The sequence below is a fragment of the Prionailurus viverrinus genome, chromosome A2 (genome assembly GCF_022837055.1).
Source record: "Prionailurus viverrinus isolate Anna chromosome A2, UM_Priviv_1.0, whole genome shotgun sequence".
Lineage (NCBI taxonomy): Eukaryota > Metazoa > Chordata > Mammalia > Carnivora > Felidae > Prionailurus > Prionailurus viverrinus.
Genome location: NC_062562.1, coordinates 148,887,254 through 148,905,068, shown reverse-complemented (window position 1 = coordinate 148,905,068; position 17,815 = coordinate 148,887,254). Strand labels below are relative to the sequence as shown.

At 50.6% G+C, this 17,815-nt stretch overlaps 1 protein-coding gene across 5 annotated transcripts in view; it reads left to right on the top strand.

Annotated features, from left to right (window-relative positions):
* Positions 1-17,815, top strand: part of PLXNA4 (plexin A4) — a 596,306-nt gene that overhangs the window by 226,181 nt on the left and 352,310 nt on the right. For all 5 annotated transcript variants that reach the window (XM_047848901.1, XM_047848900.1, XM_047848902.1 and 2 more), the window contains one exon: positions 1,778-3,043. In XM_047848901.1, coding sequence (XP_047704857.1) covers positions 1,859-3,043 — 1,185 coding nt within the window. In that variant the 5' untranslated portion in view covers positions 1,778-1,858. The remainder of the gene's footprint in view (positions 1-1,777; positions 3,044-17,815) is intronic.

Genomic DNA, 17,815 nt, shown 5'->3' with positions numbered 1-17,815 from the left:
CTTTCTTCTTTCTTCTCTTGATCTTTGTGTAACCTCGCACTCTCCCTGTGGGGTGTTCTCTTGCTTCCTGGTCTACCTCTTCCCACTGCTCCATTATTGAGGATTTGGGTGAGAGAAATTCCACAAAGCTGAGATGCCCCCAAGTAAGATGCAGGCCATTCCTGCCCTGCTTTCTCTCAAACTGGAAGAAATATGAAGCCGTCCTCTTGAATAGAAATGAATAAGACCATTAGGACCAAGAGCTATTTTGTTCCATGGGGAGTTATTTATTTATTTATTGGACCACTTCTTAAACCATTTGTTCTCTCCTTTTAATGAAAACCTCTCAGAGGAGGCCCCAATATGGGAGGTAGCCAAGATCTGCCTCATTAAAATGACATCAGGGCTCAGAGCCAGGCAGTGTACCCGGAGGACCTGGTTGCTGTCGTGGTGCAAAGGGATCCAGGATGTGGTTTTAAAGTTTTGACCTCATGCACTATCTGGCAGTGGGGAGGTGCGAAGGAGAAGTGTCCGCTGCATAGGTGTAGACCTAGAAGACTGGGGCTGTGACCAATGGACCCCAATAAAGGGTTGTTTGGACTATTCTGCTGCATATAAACAGTAGCTGGTGCACATCCCCATCTGTTCCAGGCTGGGGTAAACTGAGATGGGTTAGCAGTTAAGAAGGAGAATCCACTGGGGGTGCCTGGGTGGCTCAGTCGGTTAAGCATCTGACTTCAGCTCAGCTCACGATCTCACGATTTTGTGAGTTTGAGCTCCGTGTCAGGCTCTGTGCTGACAGTGCAGAGTCTGCTTGGGATTCTCTCTCTCTCCCTCTCTCTCTGCCCCTCCCCCGCTCATGCTGTCTCTGTCTCTCTCAAAATAAACTTAAAAAAATTAAAAATGGGAACCCACTGTAGACTTGCACACCCAGGTTTGAATCCACTTCTGCTTATAGCTATGCAAGTTGTATAACTTCCCTAAGCTGCAACACGGGGATAAAAGTACTACTTACTTTAAGGGGACTATGAATCAGGGTCCCAGCAGGAGATAGTGCGTGCAAATTCAGTTGTTTGTGCAAAGGTCAATATGGGAGCTCTTCACAAAGGTATGGCTCCCTAAGAGCAGAGCAGTATTTGGGGGTAGGAAGAGTGAGGCCCGTTACCTCCTCTAGGACTAAGTGGGGTCAGGCAGGAGGTGGTTCACAGCACCTGGAGACAGAGAGGCAGTGTCTGGAGACACGCCTGGAGCCACTGAGACCTGTGGGTGAGCATGGAGGCCCAGCCCCATCCCCTGTCCCCTCCCCCTCCTGCCAGCCTTCTGCTGATGCTCCCATCTGGCTGTACCTAACCAGGCCTGAAGGCAGGCAGCCCACAGATATAGCGTCCATACAGGCTAGCCTCTGAGGCACAGAGAAGGGTGGGAAATGGATCTGGAGGGGAAGGTAGAAGATACCCAACTCTGAAGGGTTTGTAAGATGAAATGAGATAGTCTCTGGAAGGTGCTGGACAGTGACTGCTATGAAGCCAGGCGCTAGATAGCCAATGGCCGTGCTTCATCGTCATCATCATCGCTATTATCGTTATTATTAGCATTGTTGTTATTGTTGAAGTTGCCCTCCCGGCCCTGCTATCACCCAGACTTGGGTGACCCATACATGCATGGGGGCCGAGTCCCATAGCCTCCAGCTTTTCCAGTGCAGTTCTTGGTCTCAGCATGTGCAGAGGGCTTTGAGGGCCCAGCCACACAAGCCCTGTACCATTATTACCCAGTATTACATCCTTCCTTTCCCCCACAGGGAGCCTCCACTCCTGAGTCCTGGCCCTCCGAGGAGGCCCCTGTGCCAAGTGCTACCGTGCCGCGAGGACCCGTTTCTGAAATGAAAGCCATGCCGTGGAATTGGACTTGCCTGCTCTCCCATCTCCTGATGGTGGGGATGGGCTCCTCCACTCTGCTCCCCCGGCAGCCATCCCCAGTGTCCCAGAAGCGGTCTTTTGTTACGTTCCGCGGGGAGCCAGCCGAGGGTTTCAATCACTTGGTGGTGGACGAGAGGACAGGGCACATTTATTTGGGGGCCGTCAACCGGATCTACAAGCTCTCCAGTGACCTGAAGGTCTTGGTGACCCACCAGACAGGGCCGGACGAGGACAACCCCAAGTGTTACCCACCCCGCATCGTCCAGACGTGCAATGAGCCCCTGACCACCACCAACAATGTCAACAAGATGCTCCTGATAGACTACAAGGAGAATAGGCTGATTGCCTGTGGGAGCCTGTATCAAGGCATCTGCAAGCTTCTCAGGCTGGAGGACCTCTTCAAGCTGGGGGAGCCTTTTCACAAAAAGGAACACTACCTGTCTGGAGTCAACGAGAGCGGCTCTGTCTTTGGAGTGATCGTCTCCTACAGCAACCTAGATGACAAGCTCTTCATCGCCACAGCAGTGGATGGGAAGCCAGAGTACTTCCCTACCATCTCCAGCCGGAAGCTGACCAAGAACTCAGAGGCGGACGGCATGTTCGCTTACGTCTTCCACGATGAGTTTGTGGCCTCGATGATTAAGATCCCTTCAGACACCTTCACTGTCATCCCTGACTTTGATATCTACTATGTCTATGGCTTCAGCAGTGGCAATTTTGTCTACTTTTTGACGCTTCAGCCTGAGATGGTGTCTCCACCAGGCTCTACCACAAAGGAGCAGGTCTATACATCCAAGCTTGTGAGGCTTTGCAAGGAGGACACCGCCTTCAACTCCTACGTGGAGGTGCCCATTGGCTGTGAGCGCGGCGGGGTGGAGTACCGCTTGCTGCAGGCCGCCTACCTGTCCAAAGCCGGGGCTGTGCTCGCCCGGACCCTCGGAGTCCGTCCAGAGGACGACCTCCTGTTCACTGTCTTCTCCAAGGGCCAGAAACGGAAAATGAAATCCCTGGATGAGTCGGCCCTGTGCATCTTCATCTTGAAGCAGATCAACGATCGCATTAAGGAGCGACTGCAGTCCTGCTACCGGGGCGAGGGCACGCTGGACCTGGCCTGGCTTAAGGTGAAGGACATTCCCTGCAGCAGTGCGGTGAGTCAGGGGAGAGCCTGTGGGCTGGGATGGCATGACGTGGCAGGGGGACACTAGCCTGTGGTTTCCATGGGATGTGAATCACCCATCCCATTTTGCCAATGGGACAAACACATCTCTGGGTATGACTGGACTCAGATCAGCACCAGCTCAAACATGCTATGGCTATGGCGCTGAGCTTATGAGAGCTGGAGCTAGAGCTGCAAGGTAGATTTCCTATTTGATGCTTTTCTCTATTCTGTATTAGCTCATGGCTCTAGGAGGGCATGCTCGAAATAGGTGGGGATTGTGTCATACAGATGTCACATACACCGGGCATTGTTAAGACAAGATTATTGTGTCCTGTGGTATAAGACACATATCCATCTTTCTTACTGACCATGCCAAAAATCACTTTCCTGGGAACTTAGAATAAAACCATTACTGGGAGTAATGGAGCCAGTCATTCTATACTTGGGATAGATCTAGGGCTTCAGGAGCATCACGTTTTTGTCCCTTGAGGATCCTTAGGAAATGGCTAAATGAGAGCAGTGGTATGGTGGGAGTCCAGGGAACACAGAGGTGAAAACAGAGCTTGCTGAGAAAACTGCATTTATGGGGCACCTGGATGGCTCAGTCGATTAAGTCTCTGACTCTTGGTTTTGGCTCAGGCCATGATCTCATGGTTTGTGAGATCGAGCCCCATGTCAGGCTCCATGCTGACAGTGCAGAGCCTGTTTGGGATTCTCTCTCTCTCTGCCCTTCCCCTGCTCACTCTCTCTCTCTCAAAATAAATAAACTTAAAAAAAACTGCATGTATTAAGCATCTTCTGTGTGCACTGTTCCGCGGAAGAGGTATGGCAAGCAGCCTCGGAACCCTACTGAGTGACAGAAGTGCTGAAGGAAACCAGAGAAAGGGGAGAATGAAGGACTAGTTTAGAAGACCTTTCCAGGGACACATGCAACAGGTGACCCATCCTCCTGCCTCTCCCAACCTAAATCACTCGTGATCCAGGTTGCTATGGCTTGACATCTGTTCATCTTAAAATGGTCCAGTTTTTTCTCATTGTTCCAGTGACTTAGAAGTCTGGTTTATGAGCATCTTCTATGCCCTGTGTCCCTCTCCTTCTCCCTCCTTTTTTTTTTCATTCACTTAAAAACCTAGTTTGAGAAAAGTCTATCCTAGAGAGAAGAAAGGAGAATTGACACACAAGTGGAACATGTGTTTGCACGGATGTGATTCTTGACTGCTAGCCCAACTTTGGTGGGATTCCACATTAGTGAAATGTATTTTGATTGATTTAAAAAGTCTAAGTTTCCCTTCATGAAATATGGCTACTTGCCAAACCCATCTCAGAGGGTGCTGGCACCCAGGCAGCTTGTGGGGGGAGGGGCTGTTCTTGCGGGCTCTGGGACTTTGAGGTAGGGGTTGGGGAGATGGAGAAGAAGGAAGGGACTTGGCAAGGTTTGCCTTTGGTGCCCTAACATTTAGGCTCATGCTGTTTTCCACTGGTGAGTTTTCTAGGTAGTTGGGCTGAAACTAAAAGATGCCATTTATTTTAGATATTCTGAGAAGCCTAGTGTCACAAAGGAAATGAGAGAAGCCAGAGAAGGAAGCAACAAGTTGACAATCTTAGCCAGGCCAGAGAGTGGAGGGGACTCCACTGTACCTGCTGAGCCTTAGTGGGTGGCATATCTTTGGGAGCCTTTGGTTTAAGGCAATGGCGGATTCACTCAATAGAGTCAATGAAACAAGACAGGTTTATGACCTGGGGGCCATGGGCTTCTCCCAAATGCAGGCTATAAAAGCCAGGTGCTGTACTGTATGTACATATATTACAGCCTCAAGCACAGCTCCCTGGGGAGATGCAGTAGGGAGCCGGCATGGAGAAGGAAGGCCCTTAGAGACCCTCTGATCTGTACCTTCATTCCGAGGCCCAACAAGGTGAATGAATTGCCCAAAGTCACATAGTTTGGGAAGGAATGGCAGACACAGCACTCGAGGAAAATTTCCTTTGCCTCTTGAGGAAAATCACACTTGCACACATGCATGCACACGCATGCACACCTACACATGCATGTGTGCACACGTACAATAAATACCCCCACGAGCATGCACACAAGTATGCACACCCTATGTTTGAAAGTGCAAGTCTATGCGGTGTGCTTACCAAACAGCTAGTTCTTTTGAGATCAGATGGGTTGGCTATTTTTTCCATAGATGCTTTTCTGTAGAAAACTGGCTCAGATTCTGTCTTTTCGGGTGATGCTTTTGGGAGTAGACTCAGCTGCAGGGATCAGCCTGGCTGCCCATGGGCAGGTGTTTGCCCCGCCCTTGCTCCCTGCCACAATACAAAAAGCAAAGTTCATCATGGAAGTCTGCAGAGCTGCGGGTCCTGAGACCGCATGGTGGCCTTGGAGAGAACAGAGGGACGACAGCTTTGCAAGACAAGCTAATGCCAGGGCTGGGAGTCATGGAGCCAGATAACAAGCTTTTGATTTTTCTTTGGGCTTTAATTAGCCCTTTCAAGTTCGAGGCAAGTTCAGGGCTGAGAGCAGAAAGGAGGAGGCCAGAAACTCCACACCAGGCTGGGCTGTCTCCCCAGCCAGTATAAAAGGCCACACCAGCTTGTAATGTCAAGTATCAGTTTCCTTTGATTCGGCCGACGCTCGGATTACTTTGCTCCAGTCCTCAGGTGCTCGGCTACAATTCATTTGGCCCCAGCTCAGACCACACATGCGCCCCGTGCCATCAGCCAGGCCAGGCTCCTGGGCCTCCCCAGGGAGGAGTCCTCGTGGGCACACCACTTGCAAACCCAGCTTGTCCTCCACCTATTCATGTGGCTGTTGGGTTCCTTTCCTCTCTCCCTTTCCTGCCTTGAGGCAATGATGGACTAGATGAATCTAGAGTTCTCTTTTGCCTGTGAGTCCAAGATTCCCTTGAGGCCTGTGAGGTGGGATGGAATCTCGGATGGCCTCTGTCCTGCAGCCTGCCCTTTGTAAGACCACGGTGGAGGGAAGCGTAGGCCCAAGAGATTGACTTTTAAGACTTGTGGTTTGTAGGCTAAGGGATTCCCTTAGCTTCATCATAATTACAATCCATAGAGCTTGAAAAGGTATGATTAGTGGTTCATTTTTTCAATTGAGACATAATTGACATACAACATCATGTTGGTTTCAGATGCACAACATGACAATTGAGTATTTGTATGTATTGCAAAGTGATTGCCACATGACATCCAGTTATCTACACACAGTTACATGTTTTTTTTTTTCTTGTGGTGCCACCTTTTAAGATCTATTCTCTCAGCCACTTTCAAATATACAATGCAGCATATCAACTATGGTCAATCATGCAGTACATTACATCCCCAGGACTTATTTATTTTATAGCTGGAAGTTTGTACCTCTTGACCAGTGACTCATTTTTATTGTGTTCCTGTTTTCCTAATTCCCTACGGTAGACCACTCATCCCATGGTATTCTTCGGGGTTTTCTGGCCCTTCCCATTTCTTGGGATCCACATTCCTTCCCCTGAACTCAGGCCTCCCGAACTCAGAGCAGGAAGCAATATAAGCCCTGGGGCCTCTGGCCCCCTTATTATGTCCCAGCTGGTATTTTGCCTGTGTGCAGGGAAGACCAGGTGGAGTGGGAAGAAGACATCTGTGTGACTCAGCCTGCCATTCCATGGGGCATTCGTGGTGGGCCACAGCCTGGTGAGCAGAGGGGGAAGGTTTGTATGTGAGGAGGGTTCTCAGTCTGCAGGTCCCCAGAGAGCTCCCCATTGTTTTGATTTTATTCCAGGTGAATCAGGGAAGGGTGGTGGAGTCCACATCAGAGATAAGGGCTGGCAGGCTTGGAGTGGCCTCCTCACGGGGATGTAAATGCACGTCGCAAACACAAATCTCTGAGTGGGTGTTGGGTGTAGAGGCTGGCGAAGCAGCCCAGGTGTTTTCTGGTGCTTGTGGGAGATGGAAGCAGCTTCCCCCTTTGCCTTCTAGGCCATTCTTTTCCTGTGTCCTGGCTTTCCCAGCCTGAATGGGAAGAGGTATCCAAGAACAAATGGTCTGTTGTCTGAAAATTGCTTTACAGGTCTCAGGAGGGCACAGGCAGAAGGAGGGTCCTAGAGGCATCAGCTGGGGGTCCCATTCTATCTTGGGACTCAGCAGACTGAAGACCGACCTGAGTCCCTTTGCTTCTGAGCGTTCAGGAGGGTTAATGCTAATGATGTAATCTCTGTTTCTGCTACTCAGCACGGGATGGTCTCTGTCTTTCCCTTTTGAAGGCTGTCATGTCACCCAGGCTCCCCAAACCCTCTGTCTACAGAGCACAAGATGACTGGCATGAGAAGCCCATTGTCTCTGGCTTCTGTCATGTGCCATGGCCCTAAGCAGGCCAAGGTGACAGTTCCCAGCCCTTTCCTGGGAGCCCTGACACTCCTGACCCAGAGTGGGGCAATGAGGCTGGGGAGTGTGCTGTTGTGGGCCAAAGCTCTTGTGTTCACATGGGCCGAGTGGCCTGGCCTCCCAGATCCCCCAAACAAGCTATCTATGCCTCCTCAACCTTTCTTCAGCCTTCTAGGGTAACCTCATGGAACACTAGCCCTTCCACCTTCGAATTAATTAATGAATCGATAAAACATTTGTCAGGCCCTTGGCTACGTGCTCCCTCCTGGTGGGTGCCAATCATGAAACGACATCGGTCTCCAGGGGCCCAGGATCCCAGGAGGGAGCTGCGCCCCAGCAGGTGATTATGGCCTGTGTGATGGGAACAATGGCTGTGGTCATGGGACAGGTCATTACTCATGCCACTAAGTCTTCCCTGAGTTTGGATCCAATTGAGAAGTGGACATAGGAGTCAGGCAATGTCAGCTTTAGTACTGATAAGGCCATATGGGGCAAAAATCAGCTTTTTAATCTTCCCCTTAAAACTTGAACTTCAAGTGACCTTCCAATACAAAAATGTAGGTGCTCAGGGCAGAAACTATTATCCAGAATCATTGCCTCCCACCGGTCACGTCTCAGTAGTGGGAACAGAGAGTGGTGGCCTCTGGGGTGCCTCAGGAGTTCATCTTGTGCCTGACAGTTTACAGAGGGGTTCATCACCTCCTTTTCTTCTCCCAACAGTGCAGTAGGATAATAGAAAAGGCAGGCATCCCCTCCAGTCGAGGAGCTGGAGGAACAGAAAAGTCAAGTAGATCCCTCAAGGTCTTATGATTGGTGAACTAGAACCTACATCCTAATTCTCAGCCCAGTGCTTTCCCCACTTGTGCTCAGTGGTGTGCCAGTGGCATCCAGTGTGGGGCAATATGGTGCAGGCACTGTCTGGGCATTGCAGGTCATTTATGATCCTGGGATCTCAGGCTCTAGAACACTGAGTGCCAACGGGACCCTCATTCACTGCAAGAACTAGAAAAGCCTCTCACATTTCCAGAAGTCCCTGGTTGAGAACCATTGCTAAACCACACCTCTCTATAACTCGGGGTTTACCCGCCAGTCCTGCTCCATCCCACAACATTCACAGAGGCACAAGGACTGAGCTTTTGATTTTTAACCCCAAGCTTCGCTTCATGTCTGACAGTGAGGAATAGTGAAGGAGAACCCCGTTCACAGGTGCCCTTGCTTTGACTTGTGTATGCATTGGTTTAGCAGGCACGGCAGCCCTGGGAGGAGACAGGGTCACCCCCTGCCCCTGGACATGGGCTGGCCTCCCATCCCAGCCTGGATGGTTACTCAGGTTCGTCTGGCGCCTGGGATCGTGAAAGTCCATGAGAGTGAGCATCCGGCATGGTCAGGAGGCCGTCCCAGGCTCCGGGTGCTGGTTTCTGCTAGTCTGCTTAGGGTGTTTTCTTTTCCCAGTCAGCAGGAAGTGCCGCTCTGGCTGGATGGGGTGTATCCTGTTGTTCATGGTGCTAGGCAGCTTTCTCTTGCTGCTCAGACCAGGAACTCCTCCTCTTGCCTGCCCCATGCCTCCTTCCTCAGCTCCACTCTATCTCACACACACACACACACACACACACACACACACACACACACACACTGGGCCCATCAGACATGCTCACCGCACACCACACTCTCACCCAGTGAGAGCTCACATCACACTACTTTCTCATTGGTCCAGGTACCCACCCCTCATGGCCCTTTGACCCAGTACTCCAGACTTCAAATTTGGGATTTGGGAATCTGCCATATTGCAACTGCCACATTGCAAACTTTATAGAATCAAGTTTTCCCTCCCTCCCCTTGACATGGCTTCTGTTCCAGGTATGCAGGTGAGAAGGCCACCCACCTTCCTCTTTTTGGCCAACGGGGTTTGCAATCAAAGTCATATCCCAGCTAAGTACACACGGTTCTTTGGGATACAGGATGGTGGCTGAGCCTTAGGTGGTGTGCTGGGCCAGGTGAAGGGACATGTCCTCCCAGAATGCTCTGGAACCTCTCGAGTCGGCAGGGAGAATGGCAGGACCCAGGAGTCCCACACACAGAATTTTAACAAAGACAGCTGCCAAGAGACCTGAGGAGGCCTTCATCCCTGTCTCTGCTGCTCTCTCTGCTGTGTCCTGCTATCTCACTTGCGCTCATCCCCTGGGGCCCTCTTCCCCCTCCTTCTGTGACACATTCTCCCTCCACCCACACACTACATGGAGCAGCTAATGCGGCAAGATCTCTGTCACGTGCACACACATGCACACACATGTGCCCCATACGGTGTGTTAGTAGCCCAGCCGAAATGGGCATCCGGGTCTCTTGTTCAGTGAGCACGCAGACCAGCCGGGCTCCACGGTCCGCATCTGCATTCTGGGCCTTTCCTTCAACTCCTGTCATCCTCACAGGGTGGTGTCTTGGCTGGGATTCTGAGAATTTGGACCTCTGGGTCTCAGCCAGTCCTCGCTCGTGAGATACCACTGGGCTGGTGATGAAGCTTCCTTTTTGCTTTGAACTATGTGTCTCATCTTCACAAAGGAGGTGAGAAAAATAATATCCCTTTCATAAAGTGTGTTGAGACTCCTAAGGAAAGAGAAATACGTAGACATTAATAAATAATGAGAGTCGTAGAACACTTTTTGTTTGTAAGACGCTTAAAACCTCCACGGCCCCACCTGTATATTCTCCTTTGGTTATAATAACCACCCGATGGGACAGGAAGTAACTTAGTGACATTACTAGGATTTCATACTTGTATTTTTTCTTCACCAGGATCTGCTTTTGAGAGATTTGGGCTCTGCCTAACCCAGATGTCATGTTCCATATCCCAGGCCTGGTGTGTACCCTGTTCGTCTTCCCCTGCATCTGGCACATGTTATGAATGCTCAGTTAAGGCATTTGAAAGAGAGGCTACATTCCAAGCCAGACTCTCCCTGCTGTTCCCTTCAGGTGTCCCTCAGCTTTTGCAAGGCAGAGGGGAATGACCACACCTCCGTGCGGGGCGCTTGCTTCTTTTCATTAACAAACTTAGTGGAGAGAAGGGGAAAAGACAACTAAGAGAGTTTTTCACTCAGCCTCTCCATTTACATTCTTTTTTCCCCTGTGGATTGGGCCCCCCATGCTGTCCACGTAGATGGAACGGGATCAGGGGGAGAAGAAAGCCCACATCTTTTCCCGGTCTCGGTGTCATTACTGTGTCTCTGTCAGTGTTCCAAAATATAATGGGATTTGTTTGGCTGATTTATCCCGCATGCAGGCAACATTATCCAGACTCACTCACGAGCCCGAGGAGCAAGAGGGGAAGATGCACGGCAACAAGAGTGGGGCTAATAGAATTTATTCCCACTAACAAGGGAATGACCTACCCCATAATTCAGCCTGGCCAGCGGGGCCGCTGCTTCCCGGCGCCCGCCAGAAAACACACAAACTTAATCATTGTGGCGCGCCCCACTCCAATTACAGCCCTCGTGGCGCAGGGGCTGTCTGCTGCGTTCTGGAAGGGGGTGGGAATGTGGGATTGATGAGCTTCTTTGCCCTTGACAGGTAGCCACCGGGGACCTCTGAAATTAAGGTACAAATGGAGAGAAGCGGCGCCCAACAAGGCTGTGCTTGGTACCATTCCCAACGCTAGGAAGCCTTCCCTGGTATTTCCCACAGGTCCAGTTTGGACTACTGGGCTAGCCCCAGCATGGTGGCCATCTGCAGAGCTGGGCCAGTGGGGTCCTGATTCTCTTGCTTGGCTGGACTATAGCTCTGGCCATGGTACCACGAGCCTGTCTGCTTATCAGAGGATGGAACCCAGGGCTCTCAGCAGCTGAGCTAATGAGGAGAAGGTCATGGGTTCAACCCCCGGGATCCGATCCCTTGTTGGAGCTACTCTTTGCTGGCTGTGCTCAGCAATTCCTAGGAGGGGTATGTTGCTACAGCTCACTGTTGGTTACAGCGAGGCCTACAGAGAGTGTGCTTGGCTTAATGCCTCTCTCCTGGGAAAACAGCTCAAGCTACTGGCATTAGTTTCCTATCAGAAGGATAGCTTATTATGATGATGAGGGAAAGACCACTCAGATACCTGGTGCGATTGGGCACAGACGATCTCAAGCACATGCAGAAATATTAAAATGAGTATGAAAATGAGCATTGCTTTTAGCAAATCATTCCCATTGATCCATAGATAGTTAAGTGCTTTCATGGTTGTTTGCATTAGAAGCCACAAATACACACATAACTCCTAAAACACAATGACCTCTGTCCTCTATTTTAGTACCCACCCTTTTTAGATGCTTAGAAATCTGGCACTTGACTCTTGGGATCCTTGGTGTGATTTGTTGGGTTGTCCTTCCAAGCCCGAGATACTTCTCATGAAGCCCCTTCAGTAACAGTCTTGTCTAACCAGGTTGTTGTGACTGTGGTTTGCTGGCTTCCCCTCTCTCGGTCTCCGTATACATTCATTGTCCCTACAATCTCATTGGAAAAGACAATACAGGAATCATTCTGAGATAGCACTTTGTAACGAGGTGGATGGGGCCTCATTCCCTCTTTCCGCTTCCGATGTCTGTGCTCACAGCCAGGGTGAGAGGGCCGGCCTTCACTTGCTGCAAGGCTTTCTCTGGCTCTCAAGAGAGTTCACCCATGGGGTCAGCATGGGCCACAGGCAGACTTTCAGGGGAGGAGAGGTTAGAACGAAAAGAGAAAGGAAATTTTATGCAGAACTGTAAAGGAATCGGTGGGTCAGGGTCCAACTTGGGGGATTTTTCCTTGTCACAGAAATGAGCACTCGGGCACATGGGACTATTTTATGGAGTAAGAAGCTTTCTGATAAGTAAATCTAAAACCTACCAGAGCCACCTCAAGATGTTTCCACCTCCCCGAGGATTCTCTTTGCTTACCTTCTCCCCCTGCCATCAAAGTCAGAGTCATCTCAAGGGATAGATCCACTGTGGGCATCAGACGCTATTGCATTTATTAACCCCTTAGGGGTCAGTGGTCATATCTGAGCTATGGCCCCCAATAAGTGGGTGATTATTACCTTCCTATACTGCAGGGCTTTACAACTGGAGTCTGTATTTAGACATGAGCTACTTCAGCTTATCTGATCAATATCTCCCTTTAAAAAGAAATCCCACATGTGTAATTCACTGATTCCCTATTTCCAGTGGAAGTCTGCTATGGTCAGCTTTCAGGATGTGTGTGTGTGTGTGTGTGTGTGTGTGTGTGTGTGTGTGTGGTAATTAACAGGAAGAATTTAGGGCTGCTGAGCATGAAGAATCTAAAGACCTTTTCTTTTCCACATTAGCAAGGACCTCATGGGCCTTTGATCCTCTTTTTTTCCTAACTTCTATTTCTTTTCAGAACTTCAGCCCTCACTTTCTTTGGGACCAATAGACCCAGGAAAGGAGGAAGCCCTTTTCTGATGACTGGCCAAGGGTCTCCTTCGTAGGGGAGAGTTAGTTGCTTCCACAGGTCCCAGAAAGGCAGAGCACATATCCTGCATGACAGGAGAAGTGGAGGCAGGGGCTCTTCCCTGAGTAGTCTTTGGCCCTGGAATAAGTTCCTTTGGGGTCACCCTATAGCATCCTTGCAGGAAACCCCTACGTAAGATCAGTTTTTGTCCCTCTGGACTGAGGATTTGGAGTTCTGGTACCATTTTCCCATCAACTTACTAGGTCACCGGTGGTGGGGACATTGTCGTTGGACGCTATAGGCCTCAATTTTCCCTTCTGCAAAATGAGGCTGTTGGATTCTAAAATCTTGAGTTATTTTCCTTTTCTGAAATAGCTGATATGTGGAAGAGTGGCCATGCCCTGTGCTGGATGGAGCTCTCTGAACTGAGCCCAGATGTCAGCCCTCCTGCACAACCCTGCTGCTGCCCCAGGTCATTGGTCACCATGCCCTCTGTACCCCCAGCACTGGGTACAAAACTGAGGCAGGGCATGTGTTGCCTTGTCTAGTTGTAGCCCAGGTCTGTCTGTCTCCACTGGGAAAGGGGCAGGGACAGATGAAATGTTTCCATCTTTATATAGTTGAGTCCTCACCTAGGCTTTTATTTAATTGTTCCTTCCTACACGTTCTTAAGCATATTAATAAGTGAAGATCAGTAAGTAGTGTTGTCCTCACTCACCGCCTCAGTTTCCCCTAACAGAAACAGGAGCTCCAATAGCCTACGATACCAAAAGTTTGACGGAAAATGGCCCAACACAAGGCTCTTCAGAGGGTGAGCCTGGGCAAGTCTCTGGCACCTTCTCTCCCTGTGTGATGGTCTGGCCTTCCAGCTCTGTGGCGGGGATTCCGGGGTGCTCAGAACTCCTCTGCATGAGGTTGAGTGCTACTTTTGCATTCAGGAAGGGCAGGAGAGCTGGTGTGCTCCCACATGGAAGGACTCCTCTCTTTGCTGGACCAGGAGCTGCCCACGGAGCAAGGGAGGACCAGGTCTGACTTTGTATTTCCACGCCAACCCAGAGCAACTGGGTCCCTGTTTGGGAGACTTGGCTGTATCTGTCCCTCCCTGCTGGCTCACCTGGTCGGCCTCTTTTGGATCAATTTGGGATATTTGTAAACAGTCGATGCCCGGGGTAAGGGGGGCAGCCTGTGGCTATGGAACAGGCTGTGTCCTAGAGCTGAGCTAATTGGCCCACAGGGGGATGGACCTGGTGACCTTTACCTCATTAGCACCACATTTGGATCACTGAGCTCTGGCCTAGTTCTGACCTTTCCATAATAAGGACTCAATGTGGGGTTTCTGCAAAGGCGGGGCAACCAAGGGCAGGGCCACGACTGTTCCACTTGACTGGGGAGCTGCCAGCAGGAACCAGACTAAGGGCCACGCTAGCCGGGGTGAGAAGTGGTTTCAGGACCAGATCGTGTCCTACCTCACCACCCATGGCCTTCAAAGTGGATTGGCACACGTATCGGGTGACAGTGGTTCTTTATGAATGTGTCACCAGGGCGTGGGGCTTGGGGGCAATGCCAAGGAACTCCTGAGGAGATGCCCCCACTGTGTCCCAGCCCTGACGTCTTCCTCAGCCCTCCTCAGAGTCTCCCCACTGGGGTTCGCCAGCGACCGCTTTGGAGCTCCGGCCCCCGGAGCCTGGGGAGGCTGTTGCAGGAAGGATGCCGGCAGAATAACACCCCCTTTCCACGGAGATGATAGAGCTTTTCAGAGTGCCAGTCTCTCTACAGAGTGGGAGCAATTTCCCTGTAATTGGTAAAGTAACCGTAACTGCTCTGTCATTTGTATGTAGCGACACATAATTGCACGGTAACCTTTGTCGCTGTGCGCGAGGGAAGCGCAGGAAGCTATTAGATTGTAATTTGGAGTGTCAGCTCTGGCTCTCCACACCACCTCCGCCACCACCGCTGGGGAGGCTGCCGTGGGGCCTCTGCATCCCGGGCCCAGTAGGGCCTGCTCAGAGTGGCTGTGCTTTCTCTCCCCGGGCCTGGTCTGTGGTGCCCCTGGCAAGGAAGGGGACCTCCATGGCGATGATGCAGGTCCCTGAGTCTCACTTCCAGGGGTCCCGATCCAATAGATCCGGAGGCCATGCAAGAATTTGTGTTTCTTTCTTTCCTTTTTTTTTTAAAGACACAGAGAGAGTACGTGCACATGTGCAGGGGGCAGAGGGAGGGAGAGAGGGAGAGAACCCCAAGCAGATTCCACACCTGGCTGGGAGCTGATCTGGGGCTACGTCTCACCAGCCATGAGATCATGACCTGAGATGAAATCAAGAGTCAGACGCTCAACCAACTGAGCCGCCCCGGTGCCCCAAGAATTTGCATTTCTGATGAATAACGCTAAATGTTCTGGATCTTACACTATTCCTCTGTTCCTTCCTACAGCCTCATAGGCCTCGTAGATCTTTAGGAAGTACCACTTTTGAAATTTCATCTTGATAACATTAGTCTTCTTAGTTGTGATAACACCTCTCTGAGGTAGATACCATGAATTTCCCTAAAAACATGAGCCTCCCAAAGGTTGTCTGAATTGTCTAAGGATGACAAACGATATGAGCTAACATTCCCATAGCACTTAGGGAGCGTCAGACAGTGTTCTACGTGCATTAAATCATGTAATCCTTACCACAGCACTAGGAAGTATATACTCATATTATTATCCCCATTATACCAATGATAAGCTGAGACACAGAGAGGGTAAGTGACTTGCCCAAGGTCACACAGCGCTAAGTGGTGGAGCTGGGATTCAAATCTAGACATTCTGATTCTAGTTCCTCAGTGTTAACCACTGTGAAACTCAGGCTTTTATTTGCTCATCCATCCATCCATCCATCCATCCATCCATCCATCAATTTAACATCCATCTTAACCTTCTATGAAGCTAAGGCCACAAAGACACATAAAACATGGTCCTGTGTTTGAGCTCATAGGCCCTGGAGTCCTGTGGATCACAGGTCTTAATTTAACCTTCTATGAAGCTAAGGCCACAAAGACACATAAAACATGGTCCTGTGTTTGAGCTCATAGGCCCTGGAGTCCTGTGGATCACAGGTCTTAATTTATAAGCCATGTACCCATGAGGACATTTGTGGAAAGCGAGTTTGAGATCTTCCTGATTGGGGCAGAAGGGTGTGGGCCCTGGCCTGTTCACAGGGTTGCCCAAAGAGACACCACATATATTTTCATGGAACAGATCCTTATTTTTGCCTTGATAAGAATGAAGCTGCTCTCTAATAAATAAGCATTATACCAATGGCCAAAGGTCATTTGTGGGCATTTGTGGAGCAGCTGAGGGAGAGGTGTGGCTGGGCTCCTGATTACAGTGGGGTCCAGTCCACTCCTGGCTCCTCTGGCTGCCACTCTAATCTTGCCGTTAATGGGGCCCAGGGGAGGCTCGGCCAGGGCAAGAGCAGGCACTCTCCTCCCCCACTGCCCAGGGTGTTCTGGAATCCACACCAGCCCTCACCTGTCAAAGGCTTTCACCAATTAGCCTTTTCTTCCAAGGCCCACACGGCCCTGGCATCTGCTCCTTACACCTCAGCCTCCCGGGTCTGTGGGCCCTGTGGGGTCCTCCCTCCTCCTCCCCCTGGTGCTCTAATTACCCTGTGGCTGCTCAGACCCAGCATGGTGGTGTCCTTAGAGAGCCTGCTCTGGTCAGGAGCCATGCTAGGGGCACTCCCTGCAGCCATTCTGTCCCTGTTCTGGGCCGGATTTCCATTAAAAAAAACTAATATGAAATATCACCTTGAATTGACAAAGTGCTTTCCAGTTTACCCAGTGTCTTCACTCCCGTTTTCTCACCTGGCCCTCATGACAGTCCCGTCTTGCTGTATTACAGTCAAGGGGAAGTGAGGCTCAGAGAACAGGAATGCTAAGTTGTATAGTTAGGAAGCAAGCTGCCGTGTGAACCCAAGTCATGTGTTTTTTTTTTTCTGTTATTTTAGTGTTAAAAACCCCCTTCCCGTTGCCCCTGCTTTGAGGAAACAAAGAGCAAGGACCCCTTGTGCCATAGCATCCATGCAGACCTGGGCTGCACCTGGTCAAAGGCCTTGCTCACATCTCTATCACCTGGGGCCCTATGTAGAGGGAGAAACCCATGCAAGGTGGGGGTGTGGGAGAAAGCCATCATTGTCCCTGGAATCCCAATGTCACATTGGGAACTCCAGCTGCAGCCTTGGCCTTCTTGGAGCCTGATGACGACACCCTGAGGTAGGCAGTGTCAGGCACAGGTGAGCTGACCAGCTGCCTCCCTCTCAGGGAGCTGTCACGAGCCGAAGACAGGCAGAGCCCTGGCCACCAGGCTTCCAGGCTGGGCTGTCCTTGCTTCTTCCCAATGAAAACATGTCTCCCTGGACCCCTTGCTGCTCAAGGTGCCAGAGTGGCAGAGACTTGCTGCCTCTGAGCAAGCAATGATTTAATGCTGCAATTGGCCAACTCTTTGTGTAGGTGGTTGTTTATTTATTTGCTTGTGTTTTGCTCAGCCAAGGGGAAGAATGGTATTCAGTTACTGACCACTCAGAAATGTAATTCTGGGGGCTGAGGAGCCTAAGTCTCCCAGGTCAGTGAGGCACGCGTTTGTGCCAAGGGTGGTGGGAGACTGTCAGACATGGCCTGCCTTGCTCCCTGCCTTAGTTTCTCCTTGTGTGGCGTGACCAACCATTTAGCCTTATCTACTTGGTAAATGGTTCATAATAGGCAAGATATGTTTGCTAATGGCAGAAGTCTCTTTGGCACAGCTTAGAGCCAAGAAACCTGGGGACAAGGGCTCCTTATGAAGCGGAGGCAGGAACATGCAAGGCCATGAGGATTCCCAGCATGCCTTAAGCCTCCCCTGACATGCCTTTCTGGCAGGTCACCCTACCATTATGTCCGGCAGGGAGAAGACACCATCCTCCCTTTATCTGGATTTTTCTTTCTTTGTTTC